The sequence below is a fragment of the Ranitomeya imitator genome, chromosome 4 (genome assembly GCF_032444005.1).
Source record: "Ranitomeya imitator isolate aRanImi1 chromosome 4, aRanImi1.pri, whole genome shotgun sequence".
NCBI lineage: Eukaryota > Metazoa > Chordata > Amphibia > Anura > Dendrobatidae > Ranitomeya > Ranitomeya imitator.
In genome coordinates this window covers 58,811,685-58,835,409 of record NC_091285.1, presented here as the reverse complement: position 1 = coordinate 58,835,409, position 23,725 = coordinate 58,811,685, and the positions used below count along the sequence as shown (strand labels likewise).

Here is a 23,725-nt window from a genome sequence, read left to right as displayed (position 1 = left end):
GAACTTCTGCTGACTCTTCAGAGATGTTGGCTGAGTCCAATCATAAATGGCCTGAACTTTAACAGGGTCCATCTCGATAGTAGAAGGAGAAAAAATGAACCCCAAAAATGAAACCTTCTGAACACCAAAGAGACACTTTAACCCCTTCACAAACAAAGAATTAGCACGCAGGACCTGGAACACCATTCTGACCTGCTTCACATGAGACTCCCAATCATCCGAGAAGACCAAAATGTCATCCAAGTATACAATCAGGAATTTATCCAGGTACTCTCGGAAGATGTCATGCATAAAGGACTGAAACACTGATGGAGCATTAGAAAGCCCGAATGGCATAACCAGGTACTCAAAATGGCCTTCGGGTGTATTAAATGCTGTTTTCCATTCATCGCCCCGTTTAATACGCACAAGATTATATGCACCACGAAGATCTATCTTGGTGAACCAACTAGCCCCCTTAATCCGAGCAAACAAATCAGACAGCAGCGGCAAGGGGTACTGAAATTTGACCGTAATTTTATTTAGAAGGCGGTAATCAATACAAGGTCTCAGCGAACCATCCTTCTTGGCCACAAAAAAGAACCCCGCTCCCAATGGCGACGATGACGGGCGAATATGACCCTTCTCCAAAGACTCCTTCACGTAACTCCGCATAGCGGCGTGCTCAGGTACAGATAAATTAAACAGTCGACCCTTAGGAAACTTACTACCAGGAATCAAATCGATAGCACAATCACAATCCCTATGCGGAGATAGGGCATTGGACTTGGGCTCATCGAATACATCCCGGTAATCAGACAAGAACTCTGGGACCTCAGAAGGGGTGGATGATGAGATAGACAGAAATGGAACATCACCATGTACCCCCTGACAACCCCAGCTGGACACAGACATTGATTTCCAATCTAATATTGGGTTATGGACTTGTAGCCATGGCAACCCCAACACGACCACATCATGCAGATTATGCAACACCAGATAGCGAATATCCTCCTGGTGCGCAGGAGCCATGCACATGGTCAGCTGGGTCCAATACTGAGGCTTATTCTTGGCCAAAGGCGTAGCATCAATTCCTCTCAATGGAATAGGACACTGCAAGGGCTCCAAGACAAACCCACAGCGCCTAGCAAACTCCAAGTCCATCAAATTCAGGGCAGCGCCTGAATCCACAAATGCCATGACAGAATAGGAAGACAAAGAGCAGATCAAAGTAACGGACAAAAGAAATTTCGACTGTACCGTACCAATGGTGGCAGACCTAGTGAACCGCTTAGTGCGCTTAGGACAATCGGAGATAGCATGAGTGGAATCACCACAGTAGAAACACAGCCCATTCTGACGTCTGTGTTCTTGCCTTTCAGCTCTGGTTAAAGTCCTATCGCACTGCATAGGCTCAGGTCTATGCTCAGATAATACCGCCAAATGGTGCACAGATTTACGCTCACGCAAACGTCGACCGATCTGAATGGCCAAAGACATAGACTCATTCAGACCAGCAGGCATAGGAAATCCCACCATGACATCCTTAAGGGCTTCAGAGAGACCCTTTCTGAAAATAGCTGCCAGCGCACATTCATTCCATTGAGTGAGCACGGACCACTTTCTAAACTTCTGACAATAAATCTCTATCTCATCCTGACCCTGACACAGAGCCAGCAAATTTTTCTCTGCCTGATCCACTGAATTAGGTTCATCGTACAGCAATCCGAGCGCCAGAAAAAACGCATCAATATTACATAATGCAGGATCTCCTGGCGCAAGGGAAAACGCCCAGTCTTGAGGGTCGCCACGTAATAAAGAAATAATGATCTTAACTTGTTGAACTGGGTCACCAGAGGAGCGGGGTTTCAAAGCCAGAAATAGTTTACAATTATTTTTAAAATTCAAAAACTTAGCTCTATCTCCAGAAAATAACTCAGGAATAGGAATTTTAGGTTCTAACATAGGATTCTGAACCACTAAATCTTGAATATTCTGTACATTTATAGCGAGATTATCCATCAAAGAGAACAGACCCTGAATGTCCATGTCCACACCTGTGTTCTGAACCACCCTGATGTAAAGGGGAAAAGAAAGACAGAACACAGTGCAAAGAAAAAAAAATGGTCTCAGAACTTCTCTTTTCCCTCTATTGAGAAGCATTAGTACTTTGTGGACAGAAAAAGTAGCAAACAAAAATAACACAAGCAAAACTTAGCTTATGCAGGATAGACAGGCCACAGGAACGATCCAGGAGAAAGCAAGACCAATACTAGAACATTGACTGGAGGCCAGGATCAAAGCACTAGGTGGAGTTAAATAGAGCAGCACCTAACGACTTAACCTCATCACCTGAGGAAGGAAACTCAGAAGCCGCAGTACCACTCTCATCCACCAAAGGAAGCTCATAGACAGAACCAGCCGAAGTACCACTCACGACCACAGGAGGGAGCTTGGCCACAGAATTCACAACAGACCGCTTAGTATTCTGTCCTATCCTTTCCTATTTTAGCTTGAGTGGCCTCTTTTGCTAAATCCTGTTTCCTGCCTGCGTGTGTCTTTTCCTCTACTACTCACAGTCAATATTTGTGGGGGGCTGCCTATCCTTTGGGGTTCTGCTCTGAGGCAAGGTAGAATTCCTATTTCCATCTATAGGGGTATTTAGTCCTCCGGCTGTGTCGAGGTGTCTAGGATTTGTTAGGCACACCCCACGGCTACTTCTAGTTGCGGTGTTAAGTTCAGGATTTGCGGTCAGTACAGTTTACACCAACTCCAGAGAAAGTTCCATGCGGCTCCAAGGTCACCGGATCATAACAGCCGCAGCCTAACGTAGTCCGTTTAACAGGTCACACTAATGTAGTGTGAACCCAGCCTTACCTCGTAGAGGTCCAATGGTGTCCCCTGCAAGATTCATCTGAGGCGTGGACCGTCGTTCCCGGTGACGTGTGCCCTGACGTCAGCTGCTGGCCTGTGATTGGCTGGCGGCTGTTAACTATTGTTGTGCGGGAGGAATCTCCTGCACGGCAACAGATTTGAACGAACATGCCTCTGAGGACGCACAATGAGTTACTGCAGATGCAGGATCCTGCTGCTGGGGCCCGGTGAGCAGAAGAGATCGGGCGCGCTGTGGGCCCTCTCTGCTCGCTGGGCCCCGTACATCAGTATGGGCAGTATTGCCCTGATGGCGGCACTAGCGACGTATCTTGCCTTATTTCCTGTATCCGCCCTCTGTCTGTACCCTTCCCCACCTGGGGAAGAGGGGAGTAATAGTGCACCGCAGTACACCACCCTAACAAGCCAACATGAACAAGGGCAACTGAAAATACCAGGCATACAAATATTCACTTATATATAACAGAAGAATGCATCGGGGAGTGGAGGATGGGGAAAAACCATAGGAGGAGAAGAAAAGGGAATTATCACACTTACAAACCCAAGCAACAGTCACTTATAAACCCACCATACGCCTTCTCATATAACCACTAACTCCTCTCCTCCCAGCCATGCAGCATAAGCTAACTCTGACAATGTGTGTCAGTCAGGACCCAGATTATACAGGGGATAGGAGTGGCTAACCGTGCTCAGCTGAGAACCCAGACTCTCAGAGCTCCCAACATGAACGATTAACCCCTGTACTGCCAAAAGAAATTTAAAACATTTAAAAAGAAGGTGAAGTGCTTCTTTTCAGTGCAGGAGTAGGAGCAATCAGACGCTGCGTCTTCTTGCTCCTCTCTGTCATGGTATCCCTCTGACAACACTTTTCTAATGAAGTCTGTAATGTTCTTTCATTGTTTCCTCAAAATACCAAACAAACAAGAAAAGAGACTATGCATATAGGGCGCACACCCAGAATACAATTAAGTTGGAAAAATACAAAAATTTATTTATTAATGAGGAAGACAGAAAACACCAATTAAAACATATATTAAAATACAACCAACACACCAATGGTCCTATACAGAGTCAATATATGGAGACAGCTAAAGATACAATAATACATGGTGAGTCACGCCACTAACACACAGCTGGTACTTTCGTAAATCTAAGATACAAAGATGTAGCATAAATAGCACAACACATGTGCACAAACGGTGACTTATGTGCACAGTGGCTTATGTGCACAGAGCAAGGTAGCAGGTAAACCCTGGGCTTTCCCAGAGTACCATATAGTGCAGGAGTGCCCCTATATAAATGAAAAGGCTAATGCTAGCAAGGGGGCCTCAATAAACCTAATAAATTGCAGCAAAAGGAGATAAGTATAAATCCCCTCAAAAAAAAATTAAAAAAAAAATTGGAGTTTAAATACCAAAAATAGTCCCTATAAAAAGGCAAGGCTATGAGGGAACATCACCGTATCAGGCAGTCCAGAGTGTGGCGTCGGCCGTCAGCCGTCATACAGTCAGAAGGGAATGGTCCCAGGACCCAAGTAGTGTCGGGAAAGCCCCACGCGTATCGCTACAGGATGCGGCTTCGTCAGGGGAAACTTCCCCTGGGACCATTCCCTTCTGACTGTATGACGGCTGACGCCACACTCTGGACTGCCTGATACGGTGATGTTCCCTCATATTTAGCCTTTTGGATTATTTCTCTGACATTGGTCTGCCTTTTTTCCTTCCACTGTGATGGTTTGAGTTGGCGAGTTTATCTTATACGCTCCCATATCACTTTAACAGGCTCGTCCCTCTGTGATACTGGCAGCCTTGCCTTTTTATAGGGACTATTTTTGGTATTTAACCTTCGTCCGGCTGAGTAGGTACAATTGTAACTATTCCGTTTTAAAATTGCAATAACTTTTTTTTTCGAAAAGCCATAGAGGGCCTGAAATTTCGTGACATCTCTGCAGTTTTGGTGCAGAATATATTGGCCAAATTAAAAATAAAGATCCCTGTCGCCAAGCCCCTCCCACACCCTGTGCGCCCCCCCGCTGTTACTAAAATACTCACCCGGCTCCCTCGCAGTGTCATGTCCTCGTCGCACCTTTTCCTGTATGAGCGGTCATGTGGTGCCGCTTATTACAGTAATGAATATGCAGCTCCACCCCTATGGGGAGGAGAAGGTGCGGCGAGGACAGGACGCTGCGAGGGAGCCGGGTGAGTATTTTAGTAACAGCGAGGGGGGGGCGCACAGGGGGTGGGAGGGGGTTGGCGACAGGGATCTTTATTTTAAACACGAGGACAAAAAAAAAAAAAGGATTTTTCATATCTTCTTTCCAGCGAACGCTGCTGGAGAGAAGATATGAATTGCCACTTCAGCACCACGTGCGGGGGGGGGACAGCGCTTACAGTAGCGCTGTCTCCTGCACGGCACACGGACTGCACACGGACAGCATCCGTGTGCGGTACGTGTTTTACACGGACCCATTGACTTTAATGAGTCCGTGTAATCCGTGCGCTCCCACGAACACTGACATGTCTCCGTGTTTTGCACACGGACACACGGTCCGTGAAAACACGCTGACATGTTCAGTGACACATTGCTTTCAATGTGTCTACGTGTGTCAGTGGCTCCGGTACGTGAAGAAACTGTCACCTCACTTACCGGAGCCACTGACGTGTGAAACCGGCCTTATGAACATTGCCTAGAAAAAAAACTGCCTTTGCTCCCCATAGCAGCCAATCACAGTGCTGCTTTCAGTTCTTATACAGCTGAGGTAAAATGAAAGTTGTGCTCTGATTAGTTGCTATTGACTCCACCACACGATTATGGATTTTGACAAAAAAAAACTGTTTTTACTGATGATAACAACCAATCACAGCACAGCTTTCTTTTCTTATACTATACTGCTGAGGTAAAATGAAAGGTATGCTGTAAATGGATGCTATGGACACCACCACCACACTCTTTTGGAAGCTTCTTCTCTGCAACAGCAGCTAATCACAACACAGCGACCATTAATTTCTGACCAGTCTGACACCACAATCATCCATCACAGGTCACGCAAAGGGGTCAAAGCATGGTGCAAGAAAAAGCCTATGGAGTCAGTGTTTGTGAAAAAAAAAACTGCATGATGGATTTTTTTCTATATTTTTACTGATAAAAACCATATCAAGCTATGTACAACTAAATAAAAATCAACTCTTATTATCAAACGATTTTACCCTTGCAGACCTGTGTAATTTAAACCTCTGCTCTTTTGGAGAATTTGGGTCCAGTGGGCGATCCTATCAGTGACTGACAGCTATCTCTATATGCATACTTATACAAAGGAAGCTGTCAGTCACTGATAGGACCACCCACTGGACCCAATCAGTGACTGACAGCTATCTCTATATGCAGACTTATACAAAGGAAGCTGTCAGTCACTGATAGGACCACCCACTGGACCCAATCAGTGACTGACAGCTATCTCTATATGCAGACTTATACAAAGGAAGCTGTCAGTCACTGATAGGACCACCCACTGGACCCAATCAGTGACTGACAGCTATCTCTATATGCAGACTTATACAAAGGAAGCTGTCAGTCACTGATAGGACCACCCACTGGACCCAATCAGTGACTGACAGCTATCTCTATATGCAGACTTATACAAAGGAAGCTGTCAGTCACTGATAGGACCACCCACTGGGCCAAAAATCCCAGAAAGACCAGAGGTTTAAATGATGAAAACAGAGGTTATACTGAATGATTTCTCACAAAACTACATATCAATCTGCTCCGCTCCCACTGCTCTATAACATGGTGCCTGCAGGTTGGATGGTGACAGGTTCCCTTTTAAGCCAGTTTCACATATCCAGTTTTCACGGTCCGTTTGCAGACTTTGATTTTAAGACAAACTGCAGGTCTCCTCACCCGAATTCGATAGTCTCACGTTGCCATGAGGCCATTGAGTTTGGCTTTGGAGACCTGTGGCTGGTCTGACCATTGTGTTCTGTACACGGATGGTGTAACGCAGACGTGGGAAGCAGGGCTATGGCTACGTTCACATTTGCGTTGTGCGCCGCTGCGTCGACGACGCAACGCACAACGCAAATAAAAACGCACCAAAACGCACGCTAAAATGCTGCGTTTTGCGACGCATGCGTTCTTTTTTGCCGAAATTTGGACGCAAAAAAATGCAACTTGTTGCGTTTTCTGCGCCCAACGCTTGCGGCAAAAAAAACGCATGCGTCGCACAACGCAGCACAACGCATGTCCATGCGCCCCCCATGTTAAATATAGGGGCGCATGACGCATGCGTCGCCGCTGCGGCGCCCGACGCAAACACGCAAAACGCTAATGTGAACGTACACTAAGTTGTCCTACAGCCTGTGTAGCAGATTTTTTAGAAGTATAAGGCAATGAAGGAAGCATTGGTCTGACTGCGGACACTGCTGGGAAGAACTATGGGGGCACGTCCAATGCTTGCTCCACAGAGTGGCTGGTGGTTTCCTGTTGCTGCTCCAGCTGTGCTTAATATAGCAGGAATCCTGCTGCTTCAGACCTCAGGAGCACGATAGTTATGTTAGGGTCACTTTTATCCGGCATTCATAGCTCTCAGGGTCACACTACATTTGTGGCTCTGTCAGGGCTGCCATGGGAGTTCCTGAAAAACAGGATTTGGATTGAACTCACAACAGGGCCATTCACTATAATGAGGCAGACAGAGTCACTTTATGCTGTTTGGCCTCCATTTTGGCAGTGTCCACCTTCACATAAACGTGGTCAACTGCATTGTGGCTAAATCCTGTTTACGGCGCTTCGACAGAAGCCTCGACAGCCACAAACTTGTAGTCCAAAAGTAATGTTAATTTGGCCTTAGGGCTCATACTCACTTGCGAGAAACTCGGATGAGTCTCGCATGTTAATACCCGGCGCTGCTGCCGGCACTCAGATCGGAGCCTGCGGCCGCATAGGAGTACATGCAGCCGCACGTTCCGCTCCCGAGTGCCGGGTATTAACATGCGAGACTCATCCGAGTTTCTCGAAAGTGACTATGACTTACTTCAGTACTCCGAATAATTGTCAATTGCTGCATTCTCTGTATAACGGTATTATTTAAAGGGGTTGTCCACGACCTGGACAACCCCTTTAAAATAAATTAAATTAATAAATTTAAAATAAATTAGACCCCCTTGTAAAATAAATATAACATTTACTCACCTCCTGCACTGGGACTGTTTCAGCAATGTCCGTGCTAGTCGGCCTCCTGGGGCTCACTTGACATTTGTCACTTGATCTCTGGCTGCACTCAATCATCTTCCTCTTGTTTGAGTCTCATCCGAAGAAAGTGAGCGCACAACAGCCCAATAGCAGCCGCTGATTGGCTGCAGGGCTCACGTGACCGGCTCCGACATTGGAGCGCCGCCTGTGGGTGAGGAGAGTATATGTTATTTTTATTTTACAAGAGAGACTACTTTATTTATAAAGGGGCTGTCCAGGTAGTGAACTACCCCTTTAATAAACGGTCACTGTTAACGAGGTATCAAGTCAGGACAGCTGAAAAATGTCACGCCATGAGGGTGTCTGACTGCTGGGACCGCCATGATTAAGGATCATTAGGCTCTTAAGAAATGACTGCAAGTAGAGATCAAGATTTAATTGGCGCTGTTGGAAAATTGTATAACCTTTAATCAGGTGTTTGGAAAGTTAGCTTTATTTGATACCACTTTGTCCACGTTCAGCATATTACAGAATCATATAAGGCTTTCTTCTAATGTGAATCATCTCTTTTTTTTGCTGTCATCCTTATGTAGGTCCCAAAATGATGTTTCTGATGCTCCTCGCTTGGGTCGTTTATTGCTCAGCAGATAACCTTGTCAGCAGCACTGTTCGTGGAGAATCCCTCTACCTGAAAGGTTCCTCTCAGCTTTCCTGTAGTTTACCGGGACCCGCAGGGCCCCCTGGAGTGCCAGGACATCCAGGATCAGCTGGCATTATTGGAAGAATGGGATTTCCAGGAAAGGATGGCAAAGATGGAAAAGATGGAGATAAAGGAGAGCAAGGAGATGAAGGTAATTAGTGTTTGCTGTAAGGGCCAGTTCCCACAAATGCAAGGCTGTCTTAGGCCGGTTTCACACGTCAGTGGCTCCGGTATGTGAGGTGACAGTTTCCTCACGTACCGGAGACACTGACTCACGTAGACAGATTGAAATCAATGTGTCACTGCACATGTCAGCGTGTTTTCACGGACCGTGTGTCCGTGTGCAAAACACGGAGACATGTCAGTGTTCGTGGGAGCGCACGGATTACACGGACCCATTAAAGTCAATGGGTCCGTGTAAAACGCGTACCGCACACGGACGCTGTGGGGTGGGGACAGGGATCTTTATTTTAAACACGGAAAAAAACAAAAAAAAAAGGATTTTTCATATCTTCTAGCCAGCGAACGCTGCTGGAAAGAAGATATGAATGGCGGCTTCAGCACCAGATGCAGGGGACAGCGCTTACTTGTAGCGCTGTCTCCTGCATGGTCCGTGTGGTACCCAGTTGGCACACGGGCGGCACACGGCTGCCGCACGTGTGCCACACTGATGTTCACGGTAAGCACATGGACACGGATAATTCCGGTACCGATTTTTCCAGTACTGGAATTATCTGGACGTGTGAGACTGGCCTTATTCACTTCTGGCAGAACTCCCATAATTGTAAATATTATATATATTGCCTTACCTTATACTCCACCACTGACAATTATCTTATACCCCACCACTGACAATCTGTCACTTTTCTCTTTTTCCTCCTGCTCTGCATTTGTTGCTCATTTCACCACTCCACCCAGTATCCATTATAAATAAAACCATCTACAGAATATAAAAAGAAGGGGTTTGCGATACTTTATTATTCCTAACAGGACATACCTACCAGTATATCTCTTCCCAAAGGGGATGTGCAGCGCCCAAGGGTCCTGGTCGTTGCAGTAATGTCATTTTCCTCTAGGGGAGAGTGATATTACGTTTGGAGGCAAAGAAGGACAACTGAATCCAGGTATCACAAACATGCAACACATTTCGCACTCCAAGCCACCAGGGGGAGCTCTGCTCCTATTTATTAGGGCACTCCTCACACTTAGGTAAAACTGGTTGCCTGGGGAAGAAGTTAGTCAGTTGCTGGCTGAGCTGTTGTGAATTCTGTTATCGAACTCCCTCCTGTGGTCATGAATGGTACTTTGGCGAGTTCTGTCCATGGACTCCCTCTGGTGGCTGTGAGTGGAGCTGCTGCTTCTGAGGTTCCTTCCACAGGTGACGTAGTTTATCCTTTGGCTGGCTGCTCTATTTAACTCCACTCAGATCGTTACTCCATGCCAGCTGTCAATGTTCCTGTATTGGTTCAGTTCGCTCTTGGATCTTTCTGGTGACCTGTCTACTCCAGCAGAAGCTAAGTCCCTGCTAGTTTATTATTTGTTCATTGTTTCCTTGTCCAGCTGGATATCATGATTTTGCCTTGCTAGCTGGAAGCTCTGGGATGCAGAGTGGCATCTCCGCACCGTTAGTCGGTGCGGAGGTCTTTTTGCACACTCTGCGTGGCCTTTTTGTAGTTTTTTGTGCTGACCGCAAAGATACCTTTCCTATCCTCTGTCTGCTTAGTAAGTCTGGCCTCCCTTTGCTGAAACCTGTTCCATTTCTGTGTTTGTGACTTTCATCTTTACTCACAGTCAATATATGTGGGGGGCTGCCTTTTCCTTTGGGGAATTTCTCTGAGGCAAGGTAGGCTTTATTTTCTATCTCTAGGGCTAGTTAGCTCTTAGGCTGTGAAGAGGCGTCTAGGGAGTGTTAGGAACGCTCCACGGCTATTTCTAGTTGTTGTGATAGGATTAGGCGTTGCGGTCAGCAGAGCTCCCACTTCCCAGAGCTTGTCCTGTGTGAGTTTAACTATCAGGTCGTTCCGGGTGCTCCTAACCACCAGGTCCATAACACTGAGCTTCACTCAGTTAGTTGGTCCCTGTCAGGGGTGGGATCCTGTCAGAGGTCGAGACAGAAGGACATGGAGCTGTGCCTGCCCTAAGTGCGGCAGCTTCTAGAAAGAGACACTGGAGGAAAACTGTATTGTAGAGAGGGTGAAGAAGTCATAGCAAAGGAGTGGATATCAGAGGAGTTCTGCCCTACACAGGCGGCCTCCTTCTGATGTGCAGGATCCCGGTAGCCGGAACACCGAGGGAGCAACGATCCTTTATGCCTTGCTCCAGAGACCGGCAGGACAGCTAATTTTATATTACCTGGCCGCCCTATACCCAGGAGGCAAGGTGGCACCCCTTAGAGGCTGGGGCATGATAGAGTCCCTGTAAAACGCCTCAAGCCACCGGTCATGCGGGTTTGTCCTATCCATCTGGGGGACAGAGAGAGACATAACATCTGAAACATCTTCAACAGTTGTGAAGACCTTATGAGAAGCTTAGCAGTAAGGTACTACAACACCACGGCGCTAGGGAAAGGCTACTGATTTCTACCTGGACAAGGGGACTCTGGAATTGCCTCCAAACCGGCCGGACTCTGCCTGCCCTGTGATCTGTGCTCTGGACTGTGGATGCTGAAACCTTCAGTAAAAGGTAAAGAGGCTGCAACCTTGTGTCCTCGTTCTTCACTGCGCCTCTCACCATCCACACATCGGGAAGCCCTGGGGACATTTCACCTGTGGGAAGGTATACCATCTAGCTGCCATATCATCACCCCAGCGGACCCCTTAAAGCAGCGTTGGTCACCCTGACCGAATACCACAGGTGAAGTCAGGAACATTTCCTCTTTAAAGACCTTTCCCTTTTACACGGACGTCCCAGGGCCACGGACCGGGTCTGCCACCGTGACATCCCCCTGTGAACCGAAGGACCCAGTACCGAGTACACCACGGCCCCATGGGGGCGATCCAGATGCACGAGTACGACTTGTTGATGCACCACTAGAACGGTATGTCGACCTCTTTCATCTGTTTAGCTCTTATCCTTCCATCTCACCACGATATACAACTATAACTCCATCTTTACCTGGCCTCTGATTTATGTTCTTGCACCAATGATACGTGGTCTTTTACACAACTGTGATCAGTGAATAACCCTACTTATTCGTTTTGATTCTACCTGACATGTTTTCAATTTCTTTGTAAATATGTATGATATGACTCACTGTATATACTGTACATTATATATATTTATTTATTTATTTATTTTTTTTCATTTTTTTCAGCGACATTGTGATCAAGGCCACAGTGTGGCCGAAACGTCAATATTGCCTGTCGCTTATCATCTATAAATAAAAAATTCACTTGAAGCAAATCTCCTCTCCTGGGATCATTGATTCCGCTCACTAGCACCGTACATCCAAGCATAAGTCGTGTGCTAGCCATTTGTTTCTTCTATACTGTCGATATGGCATAATGGTCTATAATGAGACATCCCTTTAAGGGGAAGCTTCACCTCGAGGAATACTTTTTTCCTGCAGATATAGTGCTAATCTGCAGGTAAAAAGAGTTTTAATCTTGTGTATTTGTCTTATTGGAAAGACGGCTGGTGAACAGATTGCATGAGCTAATACGTTTATAGTGACAGGTAGGGGCCTAAGTAAGGTTGAGGGCCACCTGTCACCATGTCAAAAAGGCCAAGTTTGGGTTCTTGTTTGGCTCCTGCTGCTCCCCTGAGTAATATGTTTTCTTTTTTCTTTATTAAAATCTGTCAAACGGTTACAGAGATAAGATCCTGTTTATTTAGCGCTAATTTTTAAGGTCTATACAAGGAGGTGTGGCTGACGGGACTCTGTGGGGCGTGTGACTAGGCTGCTCTGTATTACTACCCTGTGAGCCACACCCCATTGGTAAAGACCATGAAAGTTAGCTCCAAATAAAAAAGGTCCATATCTCTGGAAAAGGAATGGCAGAATGAAAACACAAGCAGAGTATTCAGGGGAACAGCGGGGATAAAATAAGAGCAAACAATGGCCACTTTTGACCTGGTGACAGGTCCTCTTCAAATGTACAATTTACAAAGCTTTAGTGAAGGGCAGTAATCCAGTCAATGAAACGGCCATGCTAAGCTGAATGTGCCTGCCCTCATCTAATCCAGTCAATATCTTCCTTCCTTAGGTACTCCTGGTCGGGTTGGAAATCCAGGAAAGCAAGGAGGCAAGGGCAAGCAGGGTGCCATAGGAAGAGCTGGCCTAAGAGGACCCAAAGGCATCCGTGGTGATCCTGGAAAAGTAGGAGAAGGAGGAGTAAAGGGCCTAAAAGGAAAAAAAGGTGATACAGGAATGCCTGGACCATGTAGCTGTGGGTCCAAGAAAGCAAAGTCAGCATTTTCTGTGGCAGTTACAAAGAGTTACCCAAAAGAACGTCTGCCCATTAAATTTGACAAAATCCTCATGAACGAAGGAGGGCATTATAATGCAACAAGTGGGAAATACATATGTAGCATACCTGGCATTTATTTCTTTACGTATGACATCACTTTAGCCAACAAACACTTGGCCATTGGTCTGGTCCACAACGGCCAATACAAAATAAAAACATTCGATGCAAACACTGGGAACCATGACATCGCCTCCGGCTCCACCATACTTCCACTCAAGGCTGGAGATGAAGTGTGGCTACAGATTTTCTACTCCGAACAGAACGGACTTTTCTATGACCCATATTGGACAGACAGTTTATTTACAGGATTCCTCATTTACCCTGACCAAGAATATTTGGAGGAAATGAAGAAAAAGATCAAGGTCATGGAAGCAAAGGATGCGAGCTGAGGACTGGTAAAGAAGCTTCTACTCAGTTATGATCAAGGACTTCTTGTACCCAGAACTGGATCATTTTCTAGCATTTAACATGTATTGTTTCCTGTAAAGAAATTAATGATGTATTGTATGGATAATGCCATAAACATCTTACCGGTGAGGGTCTGCTGGCAACGACCCCTCCAAACCACAGACTCCTCATTATTGAGACCACGAGATAGCACATTTCCCAAGCTCTGTAAGGCTAGAGCTATGTGGCCACACTGGCTGGGCGACATCAAGATCGCAACGTTGCTGCATCAAATCCAGCAAGTTTAGATGTTTGGCAAATGTGACATAGTCAACTTGTGTCACAAGAAACCTCATTTGATATCATCAGTTGCGATTTAGCCATGAAGCTCCAGCCACACGCTCAGTATTTGGTCAGTATTTTACTTCAGTATTTGTAAGCCAAAATCAGGAGGGGGTGATAAATACAGAAGTGGTGAACGTGTTTGTTGGCAGATCTGCAACAGATACAGACTTATTTGTGTGCAGGAGGAGTTTACGCTTTTCTGACAGTAGATGGCGATGTTGTTACTGTTATTTGCTTAGTTGAATGTAATGCATATACTTGTTGTAGTTTGATTTCACTTTCTCTCTGGTAAAAGGTCCTTCAGACTTCCTGTTATGCTGTATTAAGAAGCTGATGCATGTACCTCATGTTCTGTGTAGATAAAAGTTGAATTACCCCACATAATCTACTCTCACAAGTTTCTTCTGTGACCAAACTATGCAACAGTATTTCTATTATACTCTTCCTCTGATTGTTCCTCTCCTGGTTTTGGCTTATAAATACTGAAGTAAAATACTGATCAAATACTGAACATCTGAATATGGGAATATGGCCTAATGGTGATTTACACTCATGGATGACAACTATAGGGGGAAAAAAGATTTGTGCTGCCCTGGTTCATTGTCCTGTTCTGTTCTCCATGGCAGCCAGATCAGAGCAGTCTGCACATGCTCAGTCCACCATCCTGGGCACCTCTTACATGTGCTAGGCCCAATGACATCATGACAGGCATCACACTATGACCCCATAACATCAAAGAGCCTGGTAAATGCTTCAGGTGCCTTGGATGTGGGGCCGAGGATGACGGACACAGACGTGAAGACTGTCCAGGTCTGGCTGGCAGAATGGAGGACAAGACTGGACATTGGACCAGAGTTGTGCAATTATTTTTGCTGAACTGTAATGACAACTTCTACTTATAGAATACTCTCAAGATCAGTTTTCAGGATCAGTAGTTTCCTTGTATTTGAATGGCTAAAAATAAATAGCTTTTATTATAAGATTTTGGTGCTGTTTTATACAGACTTGTTGAGGCTAGTGTACTTACTTTGAAAATCAGAATGGCTGTAAAATCCCCTTTGAAAGAGTTCCTGCTTGATATTAAAATACGTATTTTATTAAGGTTTTTTTCAGCTGTTATGTTCCCATGCTGAGTATTTGGTGATTTTTTTATGCTGCTGATTTTCTGCACCAATTATGTAAATTAGATTATTTGCAGTCTTTGAGTGCGTCTTTTTCCATGCGTCTTTGTCGCATTTTGGATGCTGCATGTTTTGTCTGTGGTGTGAGCTGTTTTGTTTTTTTATAGTTTCTGGTATTTGGCTTTGACAAAACTTCATTGCTACAGTCATGTGCGGATTACATGTGTTTTTCTGTCTCTGGATTTTCCGCATCTAATTCAAGTCTATGGAGAAAATCCGCACATAAAACTCACCGTATTTGCAAGAGAAATTGACATGTTGTGGACTTCAAACGCGAACTGTAAGTCATTTACGTAGCGTAAAAAAAAGTTATTTTTCTCCTTGGCCCAGGTAATACGCTTCTGGTGTTGTCTGTTGGTCATGAGTGGCTTGACACAAGAAATGCGACACTCGTAGCCCATGTCCTGGATACATCTGTGTGTGGTGACTCTTGAAACAATGACTCCAGCAGCCGTCCACTCCTTGTGAATCTTCCCTCAAATTTTTGAATGGCCTTTTCTTAACAATCCTTTCAAGGCTGCTGTTATCCCGGTTGCTTGTGCTCCTTTTTCTACCACACTTTTTCCTTCCACTCAACTTTCCATTAATATGCTTGGATACAGCACTCTGACAGCTTCTTTAGCAATGAACCTTTGTAGCTTACCCTCCTTGCGGACTGTGTCAATGACTGCCTTCTGGACATCTGTCAAGTCAGTAGTCTTCCCCATGATTGTAGACAGTGGCGGATTATCATGAGGTCAATCTGGGCGGTAGCACAGGGTCAGGGCCGGACTGGGACTAAAATTCAGCCCTGGTATTTGAAGTTACACAGGCCCACTTGTCACATGGTGACTGTATAATATCTTTGTACACTTGTAGGCAGGGCCGGTTTTAGGCAAAGTGGGGCCCTAGGCAAAGTTTAAAATGGGGCCCAAAATGCTAACATATTGCACATCACACAAAAGCATTTCGGTTGTATATACAAGCGCTGAGTTCAGGCCGCTGAATAAGTTTGATCGACAATACTGAAGTTGCTCAACACTTGTTTCCCGGCCTCTTTCCACCGTCTGAGAAAGAATGATGGGACAGAACGATCACTAATAGATCACTAACAGATCACCATACAGTATCATGTTATCAGCAGCACATCTACAGTTTACAGTGGCAATGTGCTGCTGAGAACAAGGATTTTTGTTCCGGCAAAAACAATCTGAATATGCAGCATTTTACTTGTTTAGTAAAATACACCCCACAGTCCTCCATATAGTATAATACACTCCCTATAGTCCTCCATATATTAAAATACACTGCTCAGTCCTCCACATAGTATAATACACTCCTCATAGTCCTCCATATAGCATAATACACTCCTCATAGTGCTCCATATAGTATAATGCACCGTCATAGTCATCCATGTAGTACAATTCACTTCCCATAGTATAATGCACCCCATAGTTCTTCATATAGTATAACGTATTCCCCATAGTCCTCGATACAGTATAATGCAGCCCACATATAGTATAATGTAGCCACCACCCTACAGAATATAATGCGGCAACCACAGAGTATAATGCAGCCACCCCACAGTATAATGCAGCCACCCCACAGAGTATAATGTAACGCCATAGAATATAATACAGCCCACCTCCCCATAATATAGTATATAACCCAACCTCCCCCATAGAATATAATATACCCCCACAACAGTATATACCACAGCCACATAGTACATAACATGGCCTCCCCATAGAAGATAATATACTCCCCATAGTATATAGCAAAGCACGCATAGTATATAGCACAGCCCGCTTAGTAGATAACACAGCCCACACAGCAGTATACAGCACAGCCCACACAGTAGTATATACAGCACAGCCCAAACAGTAGTATATACAGCACAGCCCAAACAGTAGTATATACAGCACAGCCCACACAGTAGTATATCCAGCACAGCCCACACAGTAGTATATACAGCACAGCCCGCACAGTGGTATATACAGCACAGCCCGCACAGTGGTATATCCAGCATAGCCCGCACAGTGGTATATACACAGCACAGCCCACACAGTGGTATATACAGCACAGCCTGCACAGTGGTATATCCAGCACAGCCCGCACAGTGGTATATCCAGCACAGCCCGCACAGTGGTATATCCAGCACAGCCCGCACAGTGGTATATCCAGCATAGCCCGCACAGTGGTATATACACAGCACAGCCCACACAGTGGTATATACATTACAGCCTGCACAGTGGTATATCCAGCACAGCCCGCACAGTGGTATATCCAGCACAGCCCGCACAGTGGTATATCCCGCACAGCCCGCACAATGGTATATACAACACAGCCCGCACAGTGGTATATCCGGCACAGCCCGCACAGTGGTATATCCGGCACAGCCCGCACAGTGGTATATCCGGCACAGCCCGCACAGTGGTATATCCAGCACAGCCCGCACAGTGGTATATCCAGCACAGCCCGCACAGTGGTATATCCAGCACAGCCCACATCTCTCCTCCTCCCCCCGAGAATGTCCCCACAGTCCAGCAAAAAAAACACTCTCCTCACCTTTCCTCGTGCCCCGTGTTGCTTCCTGCTCCTGTCTCAGCGGCTGCAGTCTGCCCGGGAAACAGCAGGTGCGCGATGATATGACGTCATCGCGCACCCGCAGTGTCAGAGGCAGAGCGGGGAATGATGGGAGAGGGAGCGTCTGTAGACGCTCTCTCCTCCATCATTGCATTCAACTGTACCGGCGTCATAGACGCCGGTACAGTTGAATGCAACGGCAGGGGGGTGAGTCGGCGGCGGCGGGGGGAGGCGGATCGAGCGGCCCACGACTGGCACCGGCCCTTCTGGCATTTGCCAGAAGTGCCCGACTGCCAGTCCGGCCCTGCACAGGGCCCAGTGGTGTGGGGGGGCCCTGGGCAACCTCTCAGATTGACCGCCACCATCAGGGCATTACATCAGGGCAGAGGGGGCCCGCATCGGGCTCCATCTCATCTGCTCACCGGGCCCCTACTGGCGCTGCGGCAGTTTAACGCTATTGAAGTGCGGGCACGCGCCCGCACGTCAATAGTTAATAGCCACCAGCCAATTGGAGGCTGGCAGCTACAGCGCACACGTCACCGGCGTCTGATGTCATTGTCAGTCGCCGGCGAGTGCGCGCTGCTGGAGAGAGCATCGCCGAAGGAGCGCGGACAGGTGAGGAGAACTAGGTTTTGGGTTTTTTTTATTGCGAACGGCAATCCGGGGGGCCTGGGCCAGAATGCTGGACACACTGGGGGCAGAGATGCTGGACGCACTGGGAGCAATATGCTGGACACACTGGGGCAGTATGCTGGACACACTGGGGGCAATATGCTGGACACGCTGGGGGCAGGATGCTGGACACACTGAGGGCAGGATGCTGGACACGCTGGGGGCAGGATGCTGGATACGCTGGGGGCAGGATGCTGGACACATGTATGGATTCTGGACTTTCCTGGTGCCTGTTCGCCCTGATCCAAGATGGAGTCTTGGATCTCGCCCTGTCATGGAACTTCCTGTCTGTCCTGATTATTTAAGTCTGGGTCTTGTGTTCACCTGTGCCTGAGTATTTTGTGCTGCTGGCTCCTGTCGGGATCACACTCAGTCGGAGCAGCCTTTGGAAGTGGGGAATCACCAGAAATAATACACAAGACACGTCTTGTATAGTGTATCACTGGGAAGTCTCTGAAGCACGCCTGCCTTCAAGGTGCTATCCCTTCTTTATATAGTTGTTTCAGTAGGTTTAGTGGTTATACAAGTTTTGCATGTTTAAACAAAGAGACAAAACAGGAAAGAAAGAAAAGAAAAGAAAACAGTTTCGTGGGCGGCAGTTTCACAACAAACAGTACAAAGGCAATTCCACAGACAAGAAAAACAGGATTTCATACTATAGCTAAAATATCCTTGAATGGACAGGTCAATATTTATCACAAATTCTTTTTTTTATTTTTGTTCATTGAGGTAATCATTTTTGTTCTGCTCTTCACAATCCCCCCTTTGACATATTCCATTCAAAACCTTGTCGATCATTTTAGTCATTCTTTTTTTGTGATATTACAAAAAAAAACTTTATATTCTCGCATCCATTACACAAAATTTATTTGTGCATACCGAGATACCCTTGAGTACAACCTTGAATAATACATATATAATTACAATAACCATAACTGTATGTATTAGGCTTTGCATAATCCCGGTAACCCACCCACCGATCCCTCTGAACCAATTGGCCGGGTTAAGAAAAGAAAAGGTATCTGACCACCAGCTATCCTTATTTTGGTCATTGTCTTTGTCATACTGATCCCTGAGTCGTTGTACGTCTTATAATTTAAATCTCATACTCATAGTACTATTCGGGTCTATATAATGACAGCAGGTGGGTCCGATGATTTGACACATACCCCCTTGTGAGGCAGTTAGGTAATCCAATACCAGGGTATGTTGGTTAGTGACTATTATAAGCTGATTCTGTACAGCTATACTAGTATTTAATATGTCCAATATATCCCAAATCTGATCATCTAGATAATCCGTGGCTCTAACTAATTTATCCCACATTTGTGTTAACATAGGATAAATAAAAATGGTACTAGCAATTTTGTTGGGAATTCCCATTTGTACTATATGTGGCCTCCCTGAGGGACGTGGTGAGTTATCTGCAGCTCTTTTATATAGTGTGTGCTTGGGCACGGCTTGCATATTCACTTGTTTATTTGAAATTATGAAAGTAGCCGGGGTTAGGCGTCCTAATGTACAAGTACCCTTTATACCTACGGGAAGCCATTTATATGCTCCTTCTCCGCATATCCAAAATGTACCCTCAGGCAGATCCCACAAAGCTGAGTGCTGCAATACCAATCTGTGAGCCAAATCCACAAAACTAGATACATTCTGAAGCATACACCAAGAGGGTTTTTGTCCCAAGGGGCTACAGTACCCGGCTGCGGGATTCCCACATACATGCATTCCGTTGACATACTCATTGGATTCATTACAAACCAGGTTCCCCGGCTTACTTGTACAACTGTCTGCATCACCTTGGGGGAACAACTCAGAATGTTCCCATTTTCTATTATGTATGTATCTTTCCAATACTGTAGGTTTGAAAGCATCAGAGGAAGGGGTGGTTGTACTGAAACTGAGCTGTAGATTTTCAGTGGGGACCTGTCCTAAATCAGTTAATCCAGTCTTATTCCTAGGTACCCATTTTTCTCCCTTGAATGCTAAATATTGTAAGTTGTCTATTTTTCCTGTAAGATTGCCCTGCCACCAAGGAAATTCTACCCATCCCACAATTGGTATGGCGATTGTAGTATTCCATAGTTTAGTATTGCCAGGTTGGTTGTTGGCCAGGTTGTCTGAACAATTAGGCCAAGCGAATATTTCTTCAGCTGACACGGGAACTGCTAGAAAAGGTATACTTGTGGCTGATACTGGTGAATGGGTACAGATCCAACAATCTGCCAGGGGTTGCGTATTATTTAACAAGTCATGCACTAATTTTCTATGATGTTGTACGAATCTATTGTTCAAAGGGGCTAGAGAATTCAGTCTTTCCCATGCCTCCGTTGAGGTTAACATTATTAACATCAATATCATGAGTCTTATACTGCTTTTTTGCAATGGCTTGCATGTATCCATGATGCCTTTCCTTCAAGCTTGACTGCTGTTGGAGTTGTTAACAGGACTTGGAAAGGTCCGTCAAATCTCGGTTCCAGAGTCTTTCTGGTGTGTCTTTTCACGTAGACTTGATCACCAGGTTCCAACTTGTGGCCTCCTTCGAGATTTTCTGGATCTGGAAGGGAAGCAAAAACTTGCGAATGCACTTTAGTTAAACGTTTTTGTAATTCTTGTACATAAGCAGTTAAAGTCTCAGTATTCAACATCAGTTGTTGTGGAAAATAACAACCCAAATTTGCTGCTCTACCAAAAAGAATCTCATGTGGTGACAGCTTAGCCTTCCCCCTTGGGGTGTTTCGGATGGAATACAGGGCAAGTGGTAGACACTCGGTCCAAGGCTTTCCTGTTTCTGCCATGGCCTTCTGGATTTTTAATTTTATTGTCCCATTTAATCTTTCCACTTTACCTGAACTCTGTGGATGATATGGAGTGTGAAACTGGTTTTCTACTCCCAACATTTTCATAACATTCTGGAATATTTCCCCAGTAAAATGGGTACCCCTATCTGACTCGATCACCTCAGGCATGCCGTAACGAGGTATCAGTTCATGTGCTATTTTAATGGCAGTAGTTTTTGCTGAGGCTTTACGAACTGGATAAGCCTCTGGCCACCCTGAGAACATGTCCACACACACAAGCACATATTCGTATCCATTGTACCTAGGAAGTTGGATGTAGTCGATCTGGAGTCTTTGAAAGGGATACAGTGGTCTTACATGATGCTTGGTTGGGGTTTTAATGGCCTGACCTGGATTGTGTGCCAGGCATATAGCGCATGCAGCACACATGTTCCGAGCAAAATTACCAAAGCCTGGAGCCAACCACCTTTCTTTTACCTTGAGCGTCATACCATTTGCCGACACATGCGTGGGTAGGTGGAGGTCACTTGCCACTGCGGGGTACCAGGCTCTGGGTAAACACAACAAAGTTCCTTTTTTCCATAATCCTTGCTGATCTTCTGCCCCTTTTTTCTGCCACTGCCCTCGTTCTTCGTCGTCTACCTGTTTCTGAGCTTCCTTCAATCTTTCCTCATCATCTTCAGAGCTATCTAGTGTGTGGGCATGATGTAAGGGTTTACGTGCTGCCTGTTTTGCTGCCTTATCGGCTTTATCGTTACCCCTGGCTTCCTCGGTGTCGAGTCTCACATGTGCAGCTACCTTTATCACCGCTATTTCTTTAGTTTCTTGTGCTGCCTCCAGAATCTGTCTAATGAGGAAGGCATGTTTAACAGGTTGGCCTGAAGCAGTCATATAACCTCTGGCTCTCCATATTACGCCAAAATCGAAAATAATGCCATGTGCATATCTAGAATCAGTGTATATGTTTGCTGTCTGATCTTTGGCTATTTTTAGAGCTTCAACTAATGCCGTAAGTTCTGCTTCTTGTGCAGACTGATTAGCAGGGAGAGGTTCTGCTTTCAGCACTTCATGCTGAGTTACTACCGCATAACCTGTATGAAATTGTCCATTCATATCTGCATATCTACTGCCATCTATGAAAAGTTCAAATGTAGCATTACAGAGTGGCTTGTCACGTACATTACATAAGCCCTGAGTCTCTTGTTCCATTAATTGTACACAATCATGCATTGACTTTGATGGGTCAAAGGAGTTGGAGAGTGCAGTTTCCTCAGGTATGGTACCCCCCTCAGACTCTAAAGGGAGCAAAGACGCGAGATTAAGAGTCTGAATCCTGGCAAAGGAAATGTTGGGCGGCAGTAGTAGGGAACATTGGAGACGGAGGTGTCTGGCCATTGAAATATGTTTAGGTTGGACCTGGTTAAGAATGCCATGTACATCATGAGTGGTCTGAACTAGAAGTGGGTGATCAAGAACAATCTCAGAAGGTTTATCTAATAACAGTGAAATTGCGGCTACTACTCTTACACAAGAAGGTGCGGCTCTAGCTACAGGGTCCAGATGAGCTGATATGTATGCCACAGGTCTCTGTTTGTTTCCATGTTTTTGTGTGAGCACCCCTGTAGCATGTGAGGATATCTCAGCTGCCATCAATTGAAAAGGTTTAGTGTAGTCTGGGAGTCCCAAAGCCGGAGCTGATACCAGTGCTGTTTTCAAAGAGGAAAATGACTGTTTAGCCTCTTCACTGAGTTTATATGGTGTGTTGGCAATACAGTCATATAAAGGCTGCATGAGTTGACTTGCATGTATGATCCACTGTCTACAGTGTGAAACAATACCTAGGAAAGCACGCAGCTGTTTGTGATTCCTGGGTTCAAGCATGTTACGTATGGCTTCCGTACGTTGAGGTGTGAGGTGTCTGATGCCCTGTGATATGCAGTGACCTAAAAACACGACTGTTTGTTGACAAGCCTGGAGTTTCTGTCTATTTACTTTACAGCCTTCTTGCGCTAGGAAAATTAAGAAATTAACAGTTGAGGTAACTGCCGTCTGCTCATCAGGGCAACAAATAAGTAAGTCATCTACATACTGTAGAATGACTACTCCTGGTTCTGGGATGAAATTTTTTAGCACGGTCTGCATTGCTTCAGAGTACAAAGTTGGTGAGTGTACCATACCTTGTGGCAATCTTGTCCATGCTAATTGTTTACCCTTGAATGTAAAGGCAAACAAATGCCAACAGTTCTTATGTAGTGGCACAGAAAAAAATGCGTTTGATAAGTCAATTACCGTAAAATATGCAGCAGTGCTGGGAATTTGAGACAGTAAGGTATGAGGATTCGGTACCACAGGGGTGACCGGTGCCAAAACCTTATTGATTTCCCGTAAGTCGTGCACCATGCGATATTTCACCATAGTTTCTTTGGAGGACACTTTCTTTTTAACAGGATATAAGGGTGTATTGGCGGTGACCTGATTTCTACCAAAACACCTTGTAACACATAATCCTGAATTTGTTGAGAAATCGCCTGTTCTTGC

The 23,725-nt window shown here is 45.6% G+C and overlaps 1 protein-coding gene across 1 annotated transcript in view; it reads left to right on the top strand.

The window, feature by feature from the left end:
- Positions 1-15,163, top strand: part of C1QTNF2 (C1q and TNF related 2) — a 32,556-nt gene extending 17,393 nt beyond the window's left edge. Inside the window, exons 2-3 of the mRNA XM_069763775.1 lie at positions 8,655-8,912; positions 12,967-15,163. Coding sequence (XP_069619876.1) covers positions 8,663-8,912; positions 12,967-13,619 — 903 coding nt within the window. The 5' untranslated portion in view covers positions 8,655-8,662 and the 3' untranslated portion in view covers positions 13,620-15,163. The remainder of the gene's footprint in view (positions 1-8,654; positions 8,913-12,966) is intronic.
- Positions 15,164-23,725: the final 8,562 nt, after the last annotated feature.